The following is a 24,973-nucleotide window of genomic DNA, read 5'->3' on the forward strand; positions in this document are numbered from 1 at the left end:
CCCTGTGCTCCTGCATGTGTGTGTGTGCACGTGTTTGCGTGTCTGTGTGTGTGTGTGTGCGGGATGGGGGGAGGCTTCTGTGGGTTTGTTTTTATATTTGTTTGTTTTGTATGTGAGGCACCTTGTGTTGCAATTTATTTGTATGAAAAGGTGCTGTACAAATAAAGTTTGATTCGATTTGATTTGATCCCGGCTCTTCGTTGTTGGTGACACAACAACGAAGAGAGATAACATTGTTCACATTCATCCCTCGGAAATATTTGTGTTGGCAAATATACAAGAGGGTTACCAGGGGGACGTTCACTCATGACTGGCGGTCGGCTGCTAAGCTGATGAGTGAATTGATTTACATGTGGACGAGGTTCAAATATCTAATAACAGGGAAGCATGAATGTGCACCTTGGACTCTTTTAAAGCTGCCCTAAAAACCCACTTATTTAAAAAGGCCTTGCTGACATGATAGTTATCTGTGTATTTTTTTATATACAGTATTTATTTCTTATAGTATGCTTTTAACTTGTTCCCTTTAACTTATAGGATTCTGAGATCCCTGGATGAAAAGTGTTATAAATAAAATGTATTATTATTATTATTATTATTATTATTATTATTATTATTATTTTCATGATGGTCCAAACAAACATTAGTTCAGATAAACTATAATATCTGTCTCTTCATAGTAGTGTTGGGTGGAAGTACTGACTCCATCACAGTTTGTAAACAGTGTGATGTATTTTGAGGGGCGGGGCTTAGCTGGAGGCAAAACTTTTCAAGCTATAGCCTGTAAACGTCGGTTAGCATATTTCTTGTTTTCTTGTTCTGGCTGGAATGGACGAGGAAAACGCATATTTTAGAGAATATACTAATACGCTTACTGCAGAAGCCGTAAGTGTTAAAAAGTTGACTCGCTGTATGGACGATTTGACCATAGGAGGACACAGAGAGAGAGAGAAAGAAAACAAAGCTTGGTCTGTATTTATTAAGTGAAGCCTCTTCTACGAAGTTATTACAAGAAGTAAGCGGAAACACTGTGAAGTATAACGTAGCAAATGCAGCTTCTGCTTGGACACCCCTGAAACATACCACTAACATTACTTTAGCTCGCCTAGCTGTTAGCATTAGCATTAGCCTGTAACAAGAATCCCCCTTGTAATGATTAGCTTTACATAATTTTCATCAGAATTTGGTCCAACCCATAAAGTTATCCAGACTGAAACTGATGATGCATATCAATCTGACCTGATGTGAAGTGTGCGCTGCAGACAGAGAGTCGTTAATGATTGTCTCACTTAAATCCTTTCTTTTAATCACTTTGTACCAAAGTCATCTACGACTGGCAGGCATGCGACAAAACTTCTAGTTAGTGCTTTTTTCCGTTTTGGCAGCAAAAATAAGAGCTGGACAACATTTTTCTGGTTTTTCTGGCCTCCAGCTTCCCTCTATTTTGCCTCCAGCTACAACTGTGATGTCACAGTGACGTAGGCCATGAAGGGGTCTATACGGAGTGGAAGTGAAACGACATTATGTGGGCACGAATTAATTCAAGATCCTACTCTCTCCTGTCACCTCCTGAAATGAAAGCCACCTGGGTGGATTAACACGGCTAATACTGCCGTGAATGGAAGTATGCTGCGTGACGTAATTGAAATACAGAGTGAGGAGGAAGGTTGAATCATGCGGGGAGGAGGGGCTCAGATCTGCAGCGGTGGAGAGAGGCAACAAATGCGTCTGGATTTCTGTTGTGTTGTGGCCACTCTGCGTTCTGCCCTCTCTCTTTCTGTCCTCTCGTTACCCTGGACCTCTCCATCCTCTCTTTCCCCTCCTTCCACTGACTCATAGCTTTGGTTTTACCTCCTCTCAGGCAACCACATAGGCTCAATCTGCATGACATGAATATTCATCTATTTGTTTGCCTAAATCTCATTGTTTCGCTGTTTACTCCGTTGCTCTGAAAGCACAGCTTCAGGAAGGAACCAGTGTGTATGTGTGTGTTCGCACCGAGTCCCCCGCACCTCTGAGGATGAGCTGATCTGACAGCGTCGGCCGAAAAAGAACTGTTGTCCTCCGACCAAGACTCTCCCAGCCCTGCTAGTGTGTGTGTGTGTGTGTGTGTGTGTGTGTGTGTGGATGTTCGTTTGTCTTCCTCCATTTATGTGTGTCTGTGAGCGTGGGTGGATACGCTGTCTTAGAAATCAGTGAAGCGGAGTGTTTCTTCAACCAATGCACTTCCTCTTTCTGAATACCCTTTCCCATGATGTCTCGGTTTGTGTGTGTGTGTGTGTGTGTGTGCGTACGCGTACATGTGTGTGCTCATATGTGTACACCTCCATGACCTTAAACAGATTGTATTAGTGATAATATTCCTCTGTGAGTAGCTAGTCGGGGCCCCGTGGTACAGCTCTAAGCTGAGCCCCTGGGCTGACAGCAGACCAGCAACCACCTGACTAAGTTGAGCAGAGGGAGGCCTCGTGGTGCAGCTCTGCCCCCAGGCCCAGGCTGTGCTTTCTGACCATCCAGTGAGTCATAAACCGTTAGCTAACATGCTAACATAGCCCCATCCTCCTCTACTCGATAGAACTATTACACAAAAACCCTTAATGGTATTATTTCACATTCATTTTTTCTATTATTAGAGAGAAACTAAATAAGTAGGGTAATATTCAGTCGGTGATTTTAAATAGAAATAGACACATGCTGCTCACACAATTATTCACACGTGCAGGATGTACACACACAAAAGCCACCTGGCGTCATTTGTTGTGTCTGGCTGCGTCTTCTCCTTGTTGATGAACCGCGCGTTGGATCTCACTCCGCAACTTCTCCTCTTTGTTCACACTGTCAGCAGGTACCGAGACATTTGTGCCTGTGCAGGTGTTGATGGATGACATAATGGATGATGCTGCATTCAGGGCCTATTGCAAGGCACCGGGTCTTTTTTTTTTTCTCCCTCTCTCTCTCTCCCCGATGCTGTGCGAAAACCACAACACTGTGGCGTAGACATTCGTTGGTGCCGCACGCTAATGAACATGTTAGCTGTTCGCAGTGTACAGCGTTCCCCACCCCTGCTAAATGGAGCCGCAGCTTCCCCTGCTTCCACTTTCACATCAAGACTCCTTACAGGACGCAGCCGAAACGGAGACAGTTACCGCGGCAGCTGTCACATCGCACGCATCCAGGTTCTCACAGTGATGTCATTCTGCGGTTTTCCTTCCACATGTGCATCAGGATGAGGTCATTTCTTTGCTGGGAAAAACTCTCGGACGCCCAGATCTCGGTTTGTCTTCCAAGCTGTTGGTTCGTCTGTGTTTCTGCAGAGTGGATCCAACTGCTGAAGGACTGCATCTGCACTTCCTGGCGAGGGAACTGTATCTTCAGGCGTGTTTCCTGCGTTAGGGTCCTTGTTTTAGTCATTTTTGCCTCTGAAGAACTTTCAAATGCACTGGCTTTATACAGACGCGAAGCACAGCAGCACAAAAATGTGTCTTTTAATAAAAAGCACGGCCTTCGTTAGTGGATCACTGGTACCAGAAAGACCCAATACTCCAAATTTCTTGTGTATTTTTATGCAACCAATCAATTTTAAGTTTTTAGTGGCTGTTTTAGGGTTTGTTTAGTATTTCATCTGTGACTGTACTAAAAGAAGTTGCACCTGAAGCCCTAAGAGTGATCCTTAATGCTATATTCTACAAATGCATGGGCTTTTTTTCCACCACTGATTTCAAATAAATTAAATCTAAGAATAGGATAGGATGTACGGAAGAGTATAAGGGCCACCAATGAGAAAAAAAAATTTGAGGAGGTAAATAGTTTTTTCTTCATGCACTTTGAGAAAAAAGTTGAAGTTTCGAGAAAAACGTTGAAATTTAAACGTCTATTTTCGACTTTTCTTCTCCAAATTTCACATTTTTTTCTCAAAATTTTGACTTTCTTCTCCACATTTCGACTTTTTGCTCAAAGTGCATGATGAAAATCCTCAAATTTTTTTTCTCATGGGTGGCCCTAATAGTCTTCCGTATGTATGCATTAGTTACGAAAATTATAATTATATGCAATCAGATTTGACGGCGGTTTATTCAGTCGTTGTGGATTTCAGCCTAAACTGGACTAACAAAGTTAATTATGTAACATATGTAATGTATGTAATGTATTACATATACAACTTCTTGTGCTGTAGTCCACATGGATTAGACTTCACAGCAGCTGCTGGGTGACACTGGTCATGTCAGACCTCAGGAATATATATCGGCCAAATTACCTGTAGAGCAGAGAAATGTCTGGCAGCTGCTGTAAATCAGTCCGCACAGATATGAAACAGCGGCGCTGGTGATTGCCAGGGGAGCCATACTGTGGCTTATTGGTTTTCTCGCTGACACGCTCACATGTGGGTATTTATGCATGTTTCGCTGAGCGTATGTGTGCGTGTGTGTGTGTGTGTGTGTGTGTTGACTGTGTGGCTTCCTGTGGCGCGTTAGAGTTGGACCTATTTGAGCTGATGAAGAGTCATATTTAAAATCAGGACAACAGTGGGTTTTTATTAGGGGAAGAACCCTGGACTGTGGGACGTCGTGGGACTGAAGGAAGAACTAATAAAATAGATAAATCAAGACTAAACATGTCGTCTCCGCTTGAAATTATAGCTTAAAATTAACCCCAAAACAATAGACATTTTTTGACCATCATTAGTAAAATATGACCTTTTCTCCATTATTCCAACTCATCTGAAAGGTTGAGCCAGTATTATTGTTTGTCAATTTAATTTAATAATACTAGCCCAACTCTTTACATGCATTAGAAAGTTAGTACTACTACTAAATTAGTGGCGTAACCCGGATGAGTTGGTGGTGTTGAAGCCTAATGTGGTGGCTCTGGTCGTCGCCATCTTGCCCACTTGTCACTTAAAGCGACCCCCTCCATTGATTGTGTGTAAATTTAAGACTTGACTTAAAGTTATTAGTCTAAAGCTGTTTTTTTGTGTACCAGGCTTTAAAGTTGGACATTTTAAGACGGGGGGTTGACTCTCTGTTAGTCTCAGCCTCAAGTGGTAATTGGAGGAACTGCAATTTGGACGTTTTTTTGTTGTTTTTGGTTTGTTTTTTTAGCTCCAGAATTCGTCGCTTGGTTCGCACGACTGCAAATTTAAATTCAACATTCCCTACTCCCGCTAAGTCTCATTAAAAGCTCTGAACCATGGAGAACGGTGAGGCCTTTATTGTGAAGCAACACAAAGTGAATTAGTCATCAGGTTAGCGCGCGGAGAGAATAGACGGCGAACGCAAATTGTGCTCCTACAGTAAAGAGAATTAATTTTAATAGAGTTCACATTCAATCAAGCTTTTTCTGATGCGGCGGCTGAAGGTAGCCGCGCTACGTTCACTAGTTAATGTGAATTTGCCTTTAGGTGGGAGAGTGCAAACTGAGATATTAATTTGTGTGAAGACACTGTGCGTGTCTCTGAGGGACAGCAGCTCATGGCGCCGCACATAATAGTCAGTTTTTCACACTTTGTCAATATTTGGCAGCCACCTGTCTGTCAAACTCTCCACTGGTGAAATGTGGTTTTCTTAAAAACAGGCCTCGCTTGCATTCAATTTACTGCACAAACTAAAACTTCACACCGCCCTCCCACGCTCGACATCTCCTCCAATATATTATTGATCCTGCATCCAGAAAAATGAAAGCTTCTTAAAGGAGGTTGTTCGGGTTATCAGTGTACATGCAAGTGTTGCATCTGTGCTTTATTTTGTCTGAAAACTCGCATTTAAGCAAAACCTATATGCGAGAGAACTCAAAAAAAGAAAAAAAAAAAGAAATGTTGAGGACTCTTTGGCTTAACAACTCTTCTCACATAATGAGTCAAACATCTTGTAGAAGTTGTCGCAGTCCTTGTGTGAAATTATCTTCTGCCTCTTCATGTAATCCCAGACTGACTCCACGATGTTGAGATCAGGGCTCTGTGGGGGACGTACCATCTGTTGCAGGACTCCCGGTTGTCCTTGTGGCTGAAGACAGAGTCTTGTGTGACTCAGGCATTATGTCCGGGGGGACATTGTCTTGCTGCGGAATGAAACTCGAAGTCTCCCCGATGGTTTTGCGTAATGAAAATGAATCTAACGGTCTAAACGGTTTGCGGAGGACTAATACAAGCACCATCGTATTTCGCGTTAGGTAAAATTTTTGGTCTCTTGGAGCTGAAAATGATTAATTATTGCCTTTATTATACCCACAGATCTGCCAGAGCCAAAAACTCTTCAAATAAATACTTGAGGCTGGCTCCAAAAAGTGAGCCAACCCCTGCAGACATCCATGTTTATAGCAGAAATAAACATGTTTACAGCCTGGTACTGAAGCAGTTCTGGTCTCTCTCTAGCTAATTTCTTCATTCAATGAATTGGTTTCTGTTATTTTAGGTACTTAATGTTAAGTATAATTTTTTTGGATAAGTTTAATTTTAGTTAATTAGTTGAACAGGACGTAGGACCAGTGAGAGTCATAAAAACTAAATATAATTCAACATTTCTTGTAACTGGTTGAGGTAAATGTGAGTGAGTCCGGAGGAAATGTGGTCGGGTCGAAGATTTTGCGGCTCTACTCTCGGACCGTCCTGCACAGACTCTGTCTCCAAAGTTGCAAGATGGCGCCACCCGTACGGAAGTGGGGAGACATCGTCCATATTTATACAGGCTGTGGTCCATTCAGGTTTCATGTCTTTGACCGTTTTTTTGAATCAGCGAAGAGTAAAGTGGAGTCACACACTTTTCAAGATGGCGACTGTCAGAGCCACCGCGCTGAGCTTCAAAGCCGCTCTTCAGGAATGACTGCGGGTGAAGTCATGGAGAGTTTGTCGATATTTAACCCTTTAAAACTGAACGGATCGCCGGTGATCTGATAAAGCTCGCAGTTTTTGAATTACCGTAACTCACCATGTTTGGCGCTATTGATAAAATTCAAAGTGTGGCTGAACACTGGGAAGTTGTGTTTTTGTCTGGAAGAACTTTGTGACGAAACTAACTTCGTTTTTACCAACAAATTCCTACAAACAACTCATTAACAATGCATCATCATTACCGTAATGGCTGTTTTTTGTCCAGAAAGTGCAACTTCCCAGCCACACTTTGAATTTTGTCCATTGGTGAGTTACGGTAATTCAAACACCGCATGCTTTTTCGGTTGTAATCCAGTTACACCAGTTATGATCAACAATTCGAAGGTGGAACCTCCACTGGAACGTGGCTTTAATTCAGTTCAAGGGACTCGGTCTCAACAAAAGTGGAAATAAAAGCGGAAACCACAACAACAGCTACACTCATCTCTGCGGTTCCAGATGTAACACGACTTGTCACACTTGTAAATAATAAGATGAACAATGGGTGAATTCCCTTTCAACCCTTCAGTTTCTTGTTCTTCTTCTTCATATTGTGCTTTGCTGACTCGCTGTCTGTCACATCTTTGAACCGGAGCCATTGTTAATCAGTCAAAATGTCCGCTATATAAAAAAAAAGAAAAAAAAGGGCTATTTATTACTGAAGCTTGTCTTTCTGTTTTATCTCTCTATTTACAATAAATGCGTTTCCCACCACAGTCATTTCTTGAATCAGTTTTCCCTCCACAAGGGCATAAAAAAATAAAATAAATAGAAATTGGAAAGTCGGCCGCTTTGATTGGCTGTTATCCATCATCTTCCAGTAACCCCCCCCCCCCCGCTCTGTATCTCCCTCCATCTTTCCCCCTCTCCCTCCTCCCTGGTTCGCTCATGTTTTATGGATGCTAAGTGGTAAAGGATTTACGAGGAGTTTAGTTCACTCATCCCTCGGTGCTTGCACTTAAAATATTCACAGTTTGTGCCTCTTGGCGATGCCTCTGAGGATCCCGGCTACATTATTAACTGTAATATTTGTCGTTTTGTTCTGTGTTGCTCCCATGTAGAAATCCGGTCCAGGCTTGAACTTCCTCTTGTCATGAAAGCTGGTATTACATACAGGGTCCTGTTGCACTTCGTGGCGGCTGCTGTGCTGCTGACTTACGACCATAGCAGTATTTTACCTGTCTGTCACATGCTTTTCTTTTTTAACTCCCACCACGGGGTCAAAGTCCACTGTGCACTTAATGTAATTAATTAGCACCAGTTCTGATTGTGTGATTTTATAGTAACATTTCTCTCTCTTTCTCTCTTGATGTGACGGATACAGTGCTTGTTTATTTTAGCATTTGAGCGCATTTACAAGGTTGTAAACCCGCTCCCTGAATAGGTTCCAAGCAGAAATTTATTTATTTATCTGAAGGTTTGGGTAGGACCAAAACATTTCTGGCGGATGCGACGTTTTTGAGGCCTGTGGTTGAGACACGCATGAACAAGGGTCCCCCCTAATTCTCTTAGCATTCAACCCCAGGCAGCCTGGTTTTATGACAGGGTGGAAGGAAATGGAGTGAGTGGGGGGAGGGAGCGAGGAGGCGGGTGTAGATGATGTGCAGAGCAGAGCTCCATCTCCCCTCCTGCCCCTGCACCGCCATTGTTTAACCCAGGGCATGGTGGGAGACAAAGTCAAGCAGACAGAATATGGTGCTGCGCAGCGCGTGTGCGTGAGCGTGTACGTGCACATACGTACGTGTGTGCGTGATGAGACGGGGAAAAGTGCTGCAATGATGTCTACTGGAACTCTGTGTGTGTCTGCCTTTGTGCGTCTGATGCCGAAGGAAGACGTGGTGTGCGCAAATGCGTACATGCGTGCAACATGCACTCGAATGCACACAGGCACGAGGCACGGGCGCCTTATTGAGGCTGACACACACACACACACACACACACACACGGGAGATGAAATGCCAGGTCTGATTGAATGACTGCAGAAGAGAGGCAGGATGCACAACTGATGTGTAGGTAGGTATGATACACAATTGCATCTTTACACTGATCAGCCACAACAGTAAAACCACTGACAAGAGAAATAAACAACTCAGTGTTCAGCCGGGAAACTTTTGGACCTCGCATTCATTCATTCATTCATTCATGTGGATGTCACTTGGACATGTACCACCCGCCTAGACCAGACCAGGTGCCCCCACCCCATAGCAATGGCTGCTGCCACACAAGGTGTTCATGATTAGTCTGATCCAGTATCTGTGAGATGATCCACAGAGACCCCCCCACTGTAACCCATAGTTACCCAAAGGCCACCACTAACAACATTGTGTTACCAGACACCACAGGACGCCCTCGGCCCCCGGCCGAACGTTTTTTTCACTTGTCATCGCTACATTTTGCTAAATTTTACCAACTTTGCATGGACTCTTTTCACCACGTTGTTGTTAGTCACCAGCTGTGTGCGTGCAGTCCTCAATTTTGCATGGTTTTAATTAAGGAGGCAAGGGGCCGTGGTGTAGTGTAGTGAAGTGTCGGCAGAAAACAAGCACAGACAAAATGGCATGTTAAAAAAAAAATATTAAAATAAATCCTTTTATTTATTATCCTGGAAATATGTCATGAATGAACCTCATGTGATGAAACTTAATGTTTTCACTTGTTTGTTCTTCACTGTTCTTCACTGTGACCTGTCTTTTCTCCAGCCAACTTTCTGGGAGCTTGTTCAACCGAATAATCAAACCTTTTAAGTGAGTGAAATCTGGGCCCCTGAGAAGTGACTGTACCGAGTGTGCGACAGTAATGGTGTCAATAGAGGTGACACGATTACCGTCTCACCGAATTGCCCGCTCTTGTTCAAAATGGCCGCCCGCCCAGCGTGAGCGCCGTGTACCGGCGGTAAAACAGCGATGGTTTCTTTTCATCCCGACTGCTCAGACACGGCCCGCATTGATTTTTTCACCTCGTTGAAACCATTACCGACACAAAGAGGCTTCATTCTCGTCCTTTCCTGTACCTTTTCATAAAAGACCTCCGCTCGCGTCTCCTGCTTCTTAGAGAGCCCATGAAGATGTTTCGCGACAATCGAACGCGTTTAAAACGGACAATGAAAGAAAATAACCCAAGAATACCAGCCGCCGTAACACAGTGGGAAGTCTTCCAATACTCGGATGTTAAGAGAATTTTCTTTTGTTAATGTCTCCAACAGATTCTTGAAAAATATCAAAATCAGCTTCATGATTAATGCAAAACAAATTTCCAAACTTAAGAATCAAATACCTTTTTAAAGTGCTGCATCCATTCAATAACATGTTTTGTATCTTCCCATTGCGAGTAATGTTTTTTTTTGTCCTCAAGTTTTTAATACACAAAACCGAGACAAACGAAATCCTACAACATCTTTTACTTCAGCTCCAGAAAATAGTTCCAAGTAGCGACGTGAGGGTTGATACTGAAATATCGATACTTCCGATACTTCAGTCATTGCAGGTAATGTAGGAACACAGTGGAAAGTAACTAAACTATTGAGTTGTGGCAACACAACAAACCTTGTGAAACACCTCAGGTTAAACCACAACACAGAATAAGAGGCACTTAAGATGAGGAGGACAGAAGAGAAGAGTCACAATTAACAGTTAAGATGCAAGTTTTCATTTTATAGTAGTTCTTAATAATTAAACAATCATTAATTTTAATGGTTTAATGGTCTTTTTTTAGGTTTACCAGACAAATTAGTGTCTATTTACACAAGTATCAGTATCAGATTGCCGATACCAGCCTGGATTTTATGCAGTATCGAATCAGAAAGAAAATCTGTGGTATCAAAATCACTGTTCCTGAGGAATTACTCTGTTTTTTCTTGTTTTTGAATAATGTTTTCTACAAATAACAGTGTCCTGCTGTTTAGTAATATTACTTTATCTTCTTTTAGTTTTTATTTGGGACAATTTATTTAACATTTCCAGAAGGAACCAGTGGCATCAACATTGATGCAAAATGACAAATGATCGTACCAGAAGCTTAAAATGATCGTATTTTGAGGAAAACTAGCGTATATACATGATTTGACATTGCTCAGGACCATGCGCTATAGTAAAACATTACCACATACCCTGTAGTATAGCTTATAATGCAGTTTTACCTTTAAATAATCTAACAGCACTGTTCGTGTTTGCTAATAGTCGTGTATTGCAGGGGTCAAATTAAAGTTCATTATGGGATTTCTGGAATTATTCATCGTACAGAGGGTGATATTATCATAGAAATACGTCCGGGAACGCTGGGTAGAACATATTGCAGTTTTTCACTATTTGTGATTCCCATGTGTTTTACTGACTGAACGTCAGGATGTTAAGTGGTTTCTTCCTTTCAGTCCTGGGATACAACCAACGACTGATCTTCTTTAACCGCCAGGCCCTCAAGAGCTGATTATGACGATCATTAGCAAGAGTCCAAAATATAAATTAAAAAAAAAAAGGAAGAAAAATATCCCTGAATCAAAGAAATACACCTTATAGTTTATCCAGAGACAAGAACTTTGTGCTTATTTTAAGATTTTTTTCTCAAGCAAAACAATCTTAACACGTTTCGCAAATTTATTTTTTCTTAATATAACTTGATTTGATTGAATATAAGAATATTTTGCTTATTTACAGCCAGGCTGTCAAGCATCTCGTAGTCATTAACAAACAGGAACAGGTGTGTTGTAAGTGGTTCGAGTAGTAAAACGTCTTGGAGAGCTACAGATGGTTTAGTGTTAATTACAGAAAATACTGCGCATTTATACTTTATCTACTTTGTCGCATAACATTAATTAAAAACATATATATATATATATATCACAAAAACAGTGCAGTTAATGGTGCATTTGTTCTAATTGTTCTCTCTATAAATTTGGATGAAATACTAAACTATGCAAACGACTGATGCTGAAAGGTTTCTGATGTGTTATAGTGGCTCAAATGATCCATCTCTCACTTTTCCTCAGAAATACAGTTAATAAAAAGTTTTGGATGTGTTTCTATTAAGATTAAAAAAAAAAAAAAAAAAGCGTGGCACTTTGACTCCCAGGCTTTTGCTCCAAAACAAGTGGTAAACGATGGAGGTTTGTTCTGCGCGGCTCGAAAATCCATTTATTGACGGGGCAGAGGTCGGGGGCAGTCATCATCAAACGGCCCCTGCGCTGTGGGTGGGGCTTGACACCTGGGGGACCGAGGGAAAAGTGTGTCAATGGCACTAGACCGCATCCAGCCGCCCTCTGATTTACACAGGGCCCTGATGACGAAGCAGTTTAGCCGCCCCCCAAAGTCCTGCCGCTCAATAGCACCAGACTGGGAAAGCTTGCATTATAACCTTCCTTTAGCGTAGCCTAGCGTGGTTAGCTCACCTTGGCGGGTGATGCGGCTCTAACTGAAGACGCACCTGAGGTTGACTCCCTCACACGCGGGTTATTTTAACCAGAAGAGAGTCGAGTGTTACGTAAAATGACAGGAGAGCTGCTGTTTAGTGTGTCACACGCAGAAGGTCTGGCCCATTGATCAGCGCGAGCTGCAGCGAGTGTGCGCGCGCTCTGACCTGTTTGTGCAGTGGAGTGTGAGTTGAGCGGATGCTGTTTCAGGGTCACTGCTGGTGTGGGACTAAATGGACCAGTCCAGGAGGCCGGCCCGTAACTAACGGCCGCCCACTCACTGTCAGTACTACTGCTGTCACATCACTACTGGGTCACGTAAAGCCGTCTCTGTTTCATACAGCTTGACTCTGATGGATCGGTGCTGTTGGCCTCTGCTGTCTCTTTGCACCGCGCCGTGTCTCAAAGTCCGAGTACAAGTTACTTTTCCAGACATTGTCGTGAAACTGACCTCTTTTCTTTTTTCTTTTTTTTATTTATTTCAGCACCATAAAAACTTTCACAGACTTCAGTCTGTCGAAATTGTGGTGGAGATTTCTGTTGCAAAGATAAGAAATCAGAGCGCTCTGGTGTTTCTGTGCGTTTTATTCTGCATCTGCAGACGGTCTCACGGCCCAGACAAAGCACCGAGCGTTAGGAGGAGCGGCAAATGGTCAGACTTTTGAAGAATAAGAACAGAATTTGGAAAATATTTTTTTTAAAACAGTTTCTTCTTGCACTGTGATACATTCCTATATTGCTGCTGCACTTTATATCGTACTTTTATCTTCTCATTTGTAACTTTATTACATTGTCGTGAGCTATATGCAACTAAATTTCGTTCTATATACACCCCGTGCATCCAAAATGACAATAGAGTTAGTCTAAGTCTAAAATAGTCCGAATTCAGAGTCAGAAATCTGAGAATAAAGTCAGAATATATCACCTAGACTGAATATATCAGTCTTACATTACGCTGCTCCTACTGCTGCTGTTACTTCATGTCTGTGGACGTTTGTGTACTATTCTATTCTATTCTATTCTATTCTATTCTATTCTATTCTATTCTAGAATCCAGAGAATTAAATCAGAATTCCAAGACTAAAGTTTTTACGCTCTAATCCTCTTCTGTACTAACAGACATTCTCAGAATTAAGTCAGAATTACGAGAGTCAATACGTAAGTGTATTTATTCTGGAAAAAAATAAAATAAAATAAATTACAACCAAAAAGTCTTCCATACTCACCTGCCACTTCATTAGGTACACCTTGCTAGTAAAAGGTTGGACCCCCTTTTACCTTCAGAACTGCCTTAATTCTTCGTGTCATACTATCAATAAGGAATCATTCCTCAGAGATTTTGGTCCGTGTCGACGTGACAGCATCACACAGTTGCTGCAGATTTGTCGGCTGCACGTGTATGATGACAACGTGACGTCACAGCTAACCGAAGTCTGGTCTTTCGTTGTTTTCTTTGTATATGTTTCCTACCTTATTCTGCGCTATTGTGACAAGGTAATTTCCCATATGTTCAATAAACAAACGTCGTCTTATGTCTTTATAGAGTTTTGTGGACCCCAAACTGCCTTCTGAGCATTTCTTCGAGCCGTGTTCCCGTCCTGTATTTCTCTCTGTTTTGATTTTCTGAGGCTGGATATGAGGTCAAGTGGTTACGCTCAACCAAAACTCGCTGACTGACACAGGGGGAATCGCTGATACATGTGTCAGATCAACAATTTCACTCGGCTAATATAAAAATCTTACCGCAGTTTAAACCCTTTAATCATAGTAGCTGCACGCGGCACATTTAATTTCCTGCCCAACCTTAATCATATCGATGTGAGGGATTGGTCAGATAGTATTTCAGTAATAATCTGAATGAAAATCCCAGAACAGACTAGAATCACATCAGAGGGCTGGTGTAAGGGCGACGTCTCCAATAAATCTGAGAGAACCACTTTGTCGGGAAGGTTTTTTTAGTGGTGGATGTTTTTGGGTAATGTAAATATATTTTTTCAGGTCACTTTATTTAGCATCCAGTTGGATTCTCTGATCAGGATGATTTCAGTTAGATTAAAGAAATACCGTCAGCTTGGCCGGTGCAGCCGCTCTTCTTGGCAGGTTGTTTGTTCCAGTGTCTTGGAGATGTGGTCACAGTTCTTCTGTGGGTTTATTCTGGCTGGAGGCCTCCTGTCTCTTCATGCCATCCCAGGATCAGTCCGAGATGCTGCAGGACTCCTCGTCCCCGCTGCGGATACTTGTTTACGGCTCTGGCTGCATATATCTGGGGTGATAGCGAAGCTGCCAGATGAAAATCTCTAAACTTCTTGAGTAAATATTTTTTTTTTCTTTCTCAGAGCTCTGAATATGATGCTACGTAGTGCACACGGCCGTATTTCCAGTCTCATTGTGAGTCCAGTTACTAAAAAAACAAAATCCAAAATCGGTCCTCAAACTTCTGAGAGCTGGCTCTGCTCCGGCCGTTAGCCGGTTGCGGCGGTGATGAATTCATCTTGCGGGCGCCGAGGCAATCTATTTTAATGAAATGGATAAGACTCATCATCTGCCATTTGGCGAGTGGCGCGCGCCCTGCGCTGTACTTTCCCTCTGTGCCAGAGATTCTCTGGACGCGGCGAGCTCGTTGGCAGCTCCGGAGAGAGAGCGGAGACGTGACCTTGAAGGAGGCCTTTGTTATGCACACAGTTGGACGGGCGAGGAGGAACTTTCGGCTTCAGAGGTGTCACATCTGACGGGCTGCCAATGGGACAGCTGCTCCGAAGCCTCCTCCATGTGTAGCGGCTAAAGGTCCAATGACTTTAGACAGTGGAATTCACCGTAAAATAGTTGATTTGCAGCCTCCTTCTCCTCTCAGGTGAAGTTGGTTGACTGGTGCAGAGAGGATTTGCATTTTTTTTGCAGTAGTATCTCATCTCATCTTCTGGCTACCGCTTATCCTCACTAGGGTTGCAGGGGTTTCTGGAGCCCGTCCCAGCTTGTCATCAGGCAAAAGGCGGGGTACACCCTGGACAGGTCGCCAGTCCATCGCAGCCAACAAACAAGCATTCACACTCACACCTAGGGTCAATTTAGAGTCACCAGTTAACCTAACGAGCATGTCTTTGGAGGTGGGAGGAAACCCGAGTAAATGCAGTAGTATTTTTGTCGTAATTCAGGACAGATTTTTTTTGCATGTCACCACAAAATGGGCTTCGTCTTTAGTGAAGTATGTCCACACATTTGGTAAACCGCTGCTGGTTTTCTGTAACGACCCACCGGACCCCTCACTTGTCTTCTAGGAGGCGTCCACGTAGGATAGACTTAGTCAACTTACTGCTTGTAGTGTAATAGCACAGCAACCCCTAGTGCCAACCCCCCCCCTCCCTCCGGTTCCTTGTCTCCCTGGTTCCTGTAATGACGGATCAGAATCAGAATTTACATTATCGGTCCCGGGGGGAAATTACTTTCAGCTCCTACTCAAAGTGTAATAGTGTTCAGAAGAAAGGGCAACGTAGGCAATAAGGATAAGAATAGACATAACAATGTAAAACATATAAAATGTGGAAGGAAAGAAAAGAGAGGGATGGGGAGTTTGAGGAGGGGGGTAGAGCTGACGCAAACAGGAAGAGAGAGGGTTAAGACACTTTATAGTAAAGCGTCTGAAATAGGAAAGACATGGGACGTTGTCCTGCTCTTGAACTTGAGTCATAATGACTTCGCTTATATTTGGGCATCGAGAGCGGGCGCCGGTTGACACATGAGGATTGCGAGTGGCTTAGCGCTTGCGTGTTTCTATGTCATGCCTTCCCTCGAGGGGCCGTCAGTGGGCTGTGTGGATTTTCCAACCTCTGGACTACTTTCTTGCTTGAGCGGGCTCCCTCTCTAGCGTGACTCCTGATCGCCTTCATTCCTCAGTGTGGACACACTGTAGGCAGTAGGCGTGTGTGTGTGTGTGTGTGTGTGTGTGTGTGTGTGTGTGTGTGTGTGTGTGTGCGCTCTTCATAGATCATGCGCAAATACCAGCAGCGGTTTGTTTGACATTATAATAAAATGTTGTGTGATTTCTGTTTTTTTTTTTTTTAAATGTATTAACGCAGTTCTTTCAATCTACCATGTAGAGATTCTTGTGGCCACTTGGGGGCAGCAAAAACAATCTGTGAGGAATATTTAGTATTTACATCCAAATAAAACGCAGCATTAACATTTTGAGTGATGCTTCTGTCCACCTGATACATGAAGAGCTCGCTGCCTTTGCCGTCCATGGAGCTAATGAAGGAAATCTCTGCGTCTTCTGCTGCTTTACGCTTCTCTCTGGTGCTAGACACGTAGCATGTGCTGCCTTTTTGCAGCAGTAAATTTGTGTGGTAAGGAACTACAACAGTTCCATGGAGATGCTGATCCTGGTGCTGAAGCACCCAGGAGAGCTGAATATGAAGATATTAATGGCTCCTGCAGCACGGACCTCGCACTTTGTTTTTGCTGAATGGTCGAACAAACTGAAACGCATCTGAAAATGCCAACATCTATAATCTCGACTCTCGTTTACCCCGATGCTACTGCTAAGAAAGCGTTCTTTGCTCCCGGCTCGCGTGCGTTCTCTGCAGCGCAGGTCTCTTTAGATCTCAGCGCACCTGCTGGCTCAGCCATCCGTCAAACCTATACACCCTCCCCCCGGCTTCTCCCCCTGAATGCGAGGCTAAACTAGTCGGACGCAGGTCCACTAATCCAGCAAAGGAACATCACTGGTGCATGTTGTATATAATCAGAAACCACTTTCCTTCCTTTGATATTAACACTTCCTTACATTTGGGAAATCACTTTAAGGTGAGACACTACAGGTCAATAGGATTAATTACATAAATACAATAACTTACAATAAAGTTTCCTGTGATTTTTGTATTAAAATATGCAAATTATCTGCTTAAGTCCCAGAAGAGAAATCTGAATAATGGTTAAAGTGATGTTCAAGATTATTGTTCCATTTTGTTAACATATATAGGCATATATCACATATTGTTATATATACATATTAGATTTCCAGGTATTTACAGAGGGAATTTCACTCCATAAATCACAAAATACTGTCACAACAGTCCAAAAAAATCCATTTTTGCCACATAAGTAAAGTAAAATGTTATATAAATCAGGCTCTGAATGATATATGGAAAATCCCCTCTGTAAATACCTGCAGAGTGTAGTTGGGTTTACATCTGTAAAGTTTGATATGTGTAAGTGCTACTGAAGTGGAGATTTCTGGCTCAGAGTATGTAGAAAAACTCATTTTGAAAAACGGCCTTTAAAGTTTTACATTGACAAATCATGTTTATTTTTATTGGAAACCACTATGAACCAAAACCAAATCCACTCAAATCCTCCAAAACATGTCATATAATCATATCAACATACATAAAATCAAAATATAAGATTCAATTTTTAATAAGTTCATCCAAGTGTGAAGCATGAATGATGGTCCGTTGTCCCTCGTCTCCACCTTCGTCTCCTTTTACCAAAGACATTTTACGGGACGGTTGAACTCAGATGAGTCTGACGTCCTCTCTCCTCTCCTTCATCTGTCTTTTCTTTGGTTTTTCTTGCTAATTTGAGACTTCATGCAGATAAACACAGACCGGCAGAATATCCGGTCACGTGACGCTTTTGAACGAATCATCGACACCAGCCAATGAGAGGGCGAGTTTAGCTTTTGATTGGTCTTTCTACTTTCACGATGGGTAGCCACTAGAAAGGATATGACCATATTTGGACTTGACAAACTTCTGCAGGAGAAAAAGAGCTTCACAACAGTACCTTATATTCCAGGTTAGAGACGAGGCTCATATTACTACATGCCAAGGCTGACTTTTAGCTAATTTAGGAGTAAACTAGAGGCCCAACACAGACAAAGTGTAGTGAACTGATCACCTAAATGTACATGTGGATCGAAGATATGTTAATGGAGCAAAATCTCGCCTTAACAGGATCTTTACAGCAGAAACTCTTATGGCTTCAGTTTGACGTCTTTGACCCCGTGAAGATAATATGTGTCGTCCAAGATCGAGGGTTGACATTAAAGGCGTCACGACACAAGGAGATGCAAACTTTAGCTGTGATTTTTACAGCAGACCCGCCGCCTCCATGTACCTTAATTGTGTGCACAAGAGCAGAAGAACAGTGTCTTTCCTCTAACCGTTGTCTTGTTTGTCTCACTGAGGGATATTAAAGCCGACGCCGACTCCCTCTCCCTGTCTCTCTGTCTACAGTGGAGCGCTACACTCACGGTGCATGGAAACAATGCGTTTGTCAGTAAAGCAGCCCTCTTGTTTACCTCCCCACCACCCTCCACTTTTTTTTTTTTTTTTTTTCTGAAGAACAGGAACATATTGAGCTTTTCCTTCAGTTTTGCTGCTCACTCTGATTCTGCTCATACCCGGAAACTGGCAGAGGATGCTCATTATCTTCCCTTTTTCTGTTGTTGTTCTCTGTGTGGGTAAAAAAAAAAAGCAGCAATTATAGTGCGACTCTTGCAGACAGCCAAACCTTTCTATAATGAGAAGATCTCCTCAAGCAGGATGCACTGTGTATTTATATATATATTTATATAAACTGTATATATGTGTATGTGTGTGCGCACAGACTGTTTTGCCTTTATGCAAATCTCCATTTATTTCAAAGTCTGACCAATAAAGCACAATAGACGTTTTGTTTTTTTTACGTCGCCAAGCGTGAACGTGACGTTTCGTTAATGGGGGGGAACACGTCCTCAGGAATATATCCACACAACAGCAAATGGGAAGCAAATGTTGGTGCTGTTGTCGCTGTTTAAATGGGGGAAGAGAGCAGCTTTTGAGATGAAAGCGTCAGAGGAAATGGATGTGTTTGGTTTTGATCTCTGTTTACCGCGTTCGCCGGTTCTCTTGAAAGGATTTAAAGCGGTAATCAGCGGGATAATGGTTTGTTATGTGGTCTCCAGTCACGGTGCTCAGCGCTCATTGCTGTGGTGATTTTTTTTCCCACCAATCAAATGTCATTCATTCAAAGCAGCGTCTGTGGGACGTGGCGGCCGTCGCCGCTCGCATTAACCCGCGCGGTCCTCCCGCTCATTTCAAGCAACGTGAAAACGTCGCCCGCTTGGAAATAGTTTTCGGCTGATGAGCCCTAATTCATCAAAACAATAATAAATGCATTTGCTTCTAAACAATCAAATTATCGCGGGGGGAACACGTGCTTAATAAAGAGAAAAAGTAATTCACGGCGTGATGGCGTCCTAGGTTGTGTGTGGGGGTTTGTTGACGATGTGGAAATAATTTGTGAAAACTCATTTCCTAAACGTTTCCAAGTGGTTGTTGTGATCTCTGGCATTTCATCCTACAGAACTAAATCATAGCACGTGAGACATATTCATATTTTAGGTTTAAATATAGAAGAATTATAGATTTTTTTTTTTTTTTTAAATGCGTCAATCAAACATTACGCATTTATTATTTATAACTTAACTGGAATAATCATGTGAACATTTGATCAGATACTTTCTCTGTGGTTGGAATGAAACCATTCTTTCTGAGTATACACCAACCTGCCGTAACATTATGACCACCTTCCTTATATCATTGCGTAGGTCTTCCTTGTGCCTCCAAAACAGCTGTGACTCATCAGAGAATGGACGTGGGCCTTCTGAGGGTGTCCTGTGGTGTCTGGTAACACAATGTTGTTGTTGGGTTGAAGGGAGGGGCCTCTATGGATCATCCTACAGACACTTCTAGTGAATCTAGTGTTTCTAAACTGTTTCTGTGTGTGTGTGTCTGTGTCAGGCTGCGTCCTGCTGCCATCTAGGAGTGTCATTGCTATGGGGTGGGGGTGCCTGGTCTGGTCTAAGTGGGTGCTACGTGTCTAACATCCACAAGTTTCCCAGCAGAACACTGAATTGTCACAAGATGGTCAAGATGTTATCAACTTCTCCTGTTAGTGGTTTTAATGTTGTGGCTGATCGGTGTATAATTAGAGCTGATGAGGTGATCTGGTCTTCTTGGCCCAATGGGATGTTCCACTTTAGCTCCACTCGCCTACTTTACCTCCACATTAACTCCATTTCATCCTCTCTCTCTCACACACACTCTTACCTTTTTGTTTCACGTTGTCGTTTGCGCCCTCAGTTTGCTCCCAGTACTCCCGCGGTGTCTTCGCCATCTTCGGCCTGTACGACAAGCGCTCGGTCCACACGTTGACGTCCTTCTGCAGCGCCCTGCACATCTCCCTCATCACGCCCAGCTTCCCCACCGAGGGCGAGAGCCAGTTCACCCTGCAGCTCCGGCCGTCCATCCGAGGGGCCCTGCTCTCCCTCCTCGACCACTACGACTGGAAAAAGTTTGTCTTCTTGTACGACACCGACCGAGGTGAGTGATGACGACGATGCTCGTCTCAATCCTCTGTGTTTAGTGAAAACTTGCATCTTACTGACAAACTTTTGCCATTTGTTGAGGTAGTGAACTTGTGTGTTGTACGGCTTCTGCAAATCTGTCCTGTGATCGATATCTTTCCTTGAAACATGAAAACCTTAGATCGGTGGTTCCCAGCCCGGGGTTCATGCCCCACCAAGGTGGGTGCTAGAGATCACACCAGTTTTTAATCAGCATTGCCTGCGTCTCCTTACATGTACAATATGCAGGGCGTAAAGTATCCCTGCACTGTGGCGGATATGGAGTTTGAGTTTGATGTGGGAATGCAGCTTTCCCTCTCCAAACTAACATGACTAGCCAATCAGAAGTAGGGTGGGTCTTGGAAAGTTTGGTTGAGTTCCAGCTTCATGACAACGTGGGAAAAATTAAATCTGAGTCGTCAAACTCAGAAATTACTGCTTCCAAAATTAAAAAAAAGAAAAATAAAGAAAAATAACTGCTGCACATATTTTAATGTTCAGCAAATGGTGACAATATACTAAATGTATGTTTTCTCCTCCCAGTTAACCTGTAACGTTATGCGATATGCGATATGCGATATGACATCGCAAATCTGACATTTCCGAGTTGAAATATAGAATTATAGAAAAGATGGAGAATAAATTTATGAAGCTAACTGAATTAAATGGCTAAATTGCTAATTGAGTAATTCCCTGCTTTTCTTAGACACAAGTAGGGGGGGACTGCAAGGAAAAAAGGTTGGGAACCATTGCCTGAGGTAACCTGTTGAGAGAGTAAACCCTGATCACACCACAGAAACCACAACTTCTAACAAATCAGATCACAGGAGTATCTTTTGTATGAAAGGTTTGATAGAAAAAATGCTTAAGACGAATCTGGAAAAACACGCTGAAACAAGGGGAATGGACATGGATGCTATAGTGTCTGACTATATTTATTTTTTTTGTAGAAATTGTGTTTATATTTAAAGAACTCAAACCGTGGCAGCCCCTCGAAAATCAATCCGACCCAAGTGAATGTCCGAATCATTTAGCATGTTTCTTCGGCCCGCTGCTCCCACTGTGGGAAAACCCAGAACTGTGAATGGATGTGCTTCTAAAGTAATGGCTGTTTTTTTTTTTGTCCACAACATGTCTCTGGGCCAAGTGATCAATTTTGCAGTGCAGCTGCCACTAGAAGTGTTGCAGACTCAGTTCCCCAACTCAAGATGAGGGCTGTGCATTTCTCCCGTCTATATGTTTCTCACCCCTTTTCTTTTCTTTTTCTTTTACCCTTCCCATTTTTATTTTTTTTTTCCGCTGCTGGACCAATCTTCCCGCCCCAGCCACCACACACACACACACACACACACACACACACACACACACACACAACAATGACTGAGTCAATACGTTCGCACTTATTCACCCCACCGTGTCAGATTTCCATTACAAGACAGAATGGATATGGGCTACTGCTTGGAACACATCTCCACATCTCGCCTTCATGCATTTTCCAGAAGGTAGTCAGGGGCTTTTTCGTTCATTCTTTTTTTCTGCCGCCGCGGTCGACACAGATTGGCTGCAGAGGGGCTGCAGAGTATCACGGCGTCCTCCCCTCAGAAACAACTCATTCCCTGCCTCTTGTTCTCTTATCTGGAGCCGTACATGCTTCACTGGGTAAAAAGCCCCCCCTGCTCGTCTCCACGACGCTGACCTGCATCTGATCGAGTGTTCTGCAGAAACACAACAAAATGTCACAGGCTGCGACGCCGCGCTGCCTCACAGATGAGCGGCGGACGCGCGCGACGAGAATTTTTTTTAGATTTCCGGAAAAAGGCTCAGTGTGGCATCGCAGCAGACTCGTGACGGGAATGCGGATGAGCCTCTGTGAGCGGCGAAAGCCGAGCGCGGCTGCATGCGGCGGCGACGATTCGCAGCCGAAAGTGTTGCTCCGACGCTCATTGACGTTGCTGATGCCGACTTCTGTTTGAAGTCAACTGATTTGAGTGTTATGAATAAATGTGATGACGGCTGTAAGTGTGACACTTCGTGCACCCGGCTTTGGCTGCAAATGGACTGAAGCCTGTTTCTGTGAATGTTATATCCAGAGACTTGTAGAGCTTGTTGAAGAGGTCTCGCCCAAGTCTTCAGTTCTAAAACACTGTTGGGGAAGAAGAGTTTTAATGGCAAAATATGTGGAAGAAGAAGAAGAAGAAGCATCTTCAAGAAACCCTAAAACTCCAGTTGTCTGTGTCTGACGTTGGTTGTTGGATAAACCGTTATCTGAGCAAGGAACATCCACTTACTTACCCTGTACTGTACTGTATGTGGACAAGCTTTAACACACAAACAGATTGGTGACCCACTCATTCACACTGCTCCACAGTGTCTAAAACCCCGGTTTAAGCGTCTCAGGCTGCTATGTGCAAGAAGGAAGAGTGAGAATAACTCTCCATTGATTAAAAAGCAAAACAGTAAATAACAACCAGTCGTGACCTGGACTTGAGACTGGGAACCTTTATCGATCGTTCTACTTCAGACACATTCAACTGGCCGAGGAAGTGGGAGGAAGAGAACTGAAACGTAAAGAACTGGAGGCGCTGGTGAACTGATGCTTTTGTAGAAATTCAAGTATTGTGAGAGATGAGCGAGTGATGTCTAAAACTCTGCAGAAGCTCAGGGGATGCACAGCCTGCATTGTGTCCCTGTTTATTTGAAATTTGAATTCGGGGGACATGCCTTTTATTCTGGCGCGTGGATATCCTTAAAGTATCCGTCTGCACCACTGCCCTGCTGTCCTGTGGCTGCATTAGATTTTTAAATGGAGGAAAAACTAGCACGTTACAACGGATGGATACTCACGGCTCAAGCTGCCTGAGGAGTAATGTTTGGAAGAATTACACACCTGAGATTTCTCAAATCCTCCACAGCGTTATATATATGGATAAAGTCAAGGTTGTTTGCTGACTTTGTGTAGTCGTCGCTCCCTTGCGCAACTTTAGCTTATCAGTCACACGATTTGATGGAGGCCCATAAAAGAGAAACCCTGTCAGGCAGGAATTTGCAAGGTTAAAATTTGCCTGTGCGCTGAAGCAAAAAAAAAAAAAAAAACTATATGAGGAAGATAGATAGTGTAATTTGAGTAGCAGCTGTCCACAAAGCTGAGAATTAACACTTTATTCCTTGTGCCCTCTAATAATGTCCTTGTGCAACAGACTTACATTTTTTTTTAAACCCTCCACTTATATAAAAGAGGGTGTGACCATCAGACGTCCGTCCTCTCGTCTCGTAGCTATTACTCCTTATCCCGTGGAGATTCGCGGGTGACTGGAGCCTCTACTCTCCGCCACCGGGCGAGACATCACAGGGCTGAAACACAGACAGATGAGCAACCATGCAATCATGATTTGCATGAAATTGCCATTTTGTTCCGGCAGATCCTGAAAACAATATATAATCCTGTACTCCTTTATCGCATGGTGTCTTTTGTTTTAATTCTACAAATCTAAAAACAATCAGGTTTACACGAGCAACCTCCAGGGCTGAAAAGTGAAGCCAGCGCGGAAGTGCCAAAAAGCTGAGGCGGTTTGTGGCTGGCTCCAAAAAGCAGACCTCCAACTTTATAGGAGAAATAATGTTTACAGCGAAGTTCTCCGTTCAGGACGACTTTACAAGGCACATTTTATGTGAGTCCCCTGTTTAAATGATATAAAATCTGAGAATTATGCATAAATAATGGCGTGTGCACTTTGAATGCACTTTGAATGACAGGTAGATGACCTCACAGGTCGCTAACTCGCTAACTCCCCATTCACGCTCCGCTTCTTTGCCAACTTGGCAAGGAAATGGCAAGGAGCTACGCAGAGTGGAGCGCTACCGAGACGGTGACTGTCAGAGAAGTTATATGAAGGGTTCATCTATCTATTTACTTTTTTTTATATAAATAATTCTGAAAAAAATACCAAACACCTTAAAAGATCCTTCAAAGAATCCCTGAATCTAACAAATCATCTGCTTTCCAAATATCTCTAAACTCTCTCTCTCTTCCTATGCTTGTTTATACACGCATGCCAGTTTATTAGGTACGCTAATGAATGCATCCTACGCTAAATCTTCTCTTCGTGCAGCTTATGCCATTTAGCGTTTGGTTTAAAAACAACAGAGAGGCTGTTGCTTATAGAGCTATTGTATTGAGTCCCATACTTTATGCTGGACGCGCTACATTGAGTCGCGCTCAGAATAATTAGATCAGTTATGTATTTTCCCATTCGCTCGGCCGGGAGCTCTGTCCGTGGTGCTGAAATCAGGAAGTCGCCTGAAACTTATTTATCTCGTTGAGCTC

At 43.0% G+C, this 24,973-nt stretch overlaps 1 protein-coding gene across 1 annotated transcript in view; it reads left to right on the forward strand.

Moving 5' to 3' along the window:
- Nucleotides 1–24,973, forward strand: part of gria4b (glutamate receptor, ionotropic, AMPA 4b) — a 125,130-nt gene that overhangs the window by 39,543 nt on the left and 60,614 nt on the right. Inside the window, exon 4 of the mRNA XM_047607800.1 lies at nt 20,387–20,626. Coding sequence (XP_047463756.1) covers nt 20,387–20,626 — 240 coding nt within the window. The remainder of the gene's footprint in view (nt 1–20,386; nt 20,627–24,973) is intronic.

Source organism: Mugil cephalus, chromosome 15 (genome assembly GCF_022458985.1).
Source record: "Mugil cephalus isolate CIBA_MC_2020 chromosome 15, CIBA_Mcephalus_1.1, whole genome shotgun sequence".
Classification (NCBI taxonomy): Eukaryota; Metazoa; Chordata; class Actinopteri; order Mugiliformes; family Mugilidae; genus Mugil; species Mugil cephalus.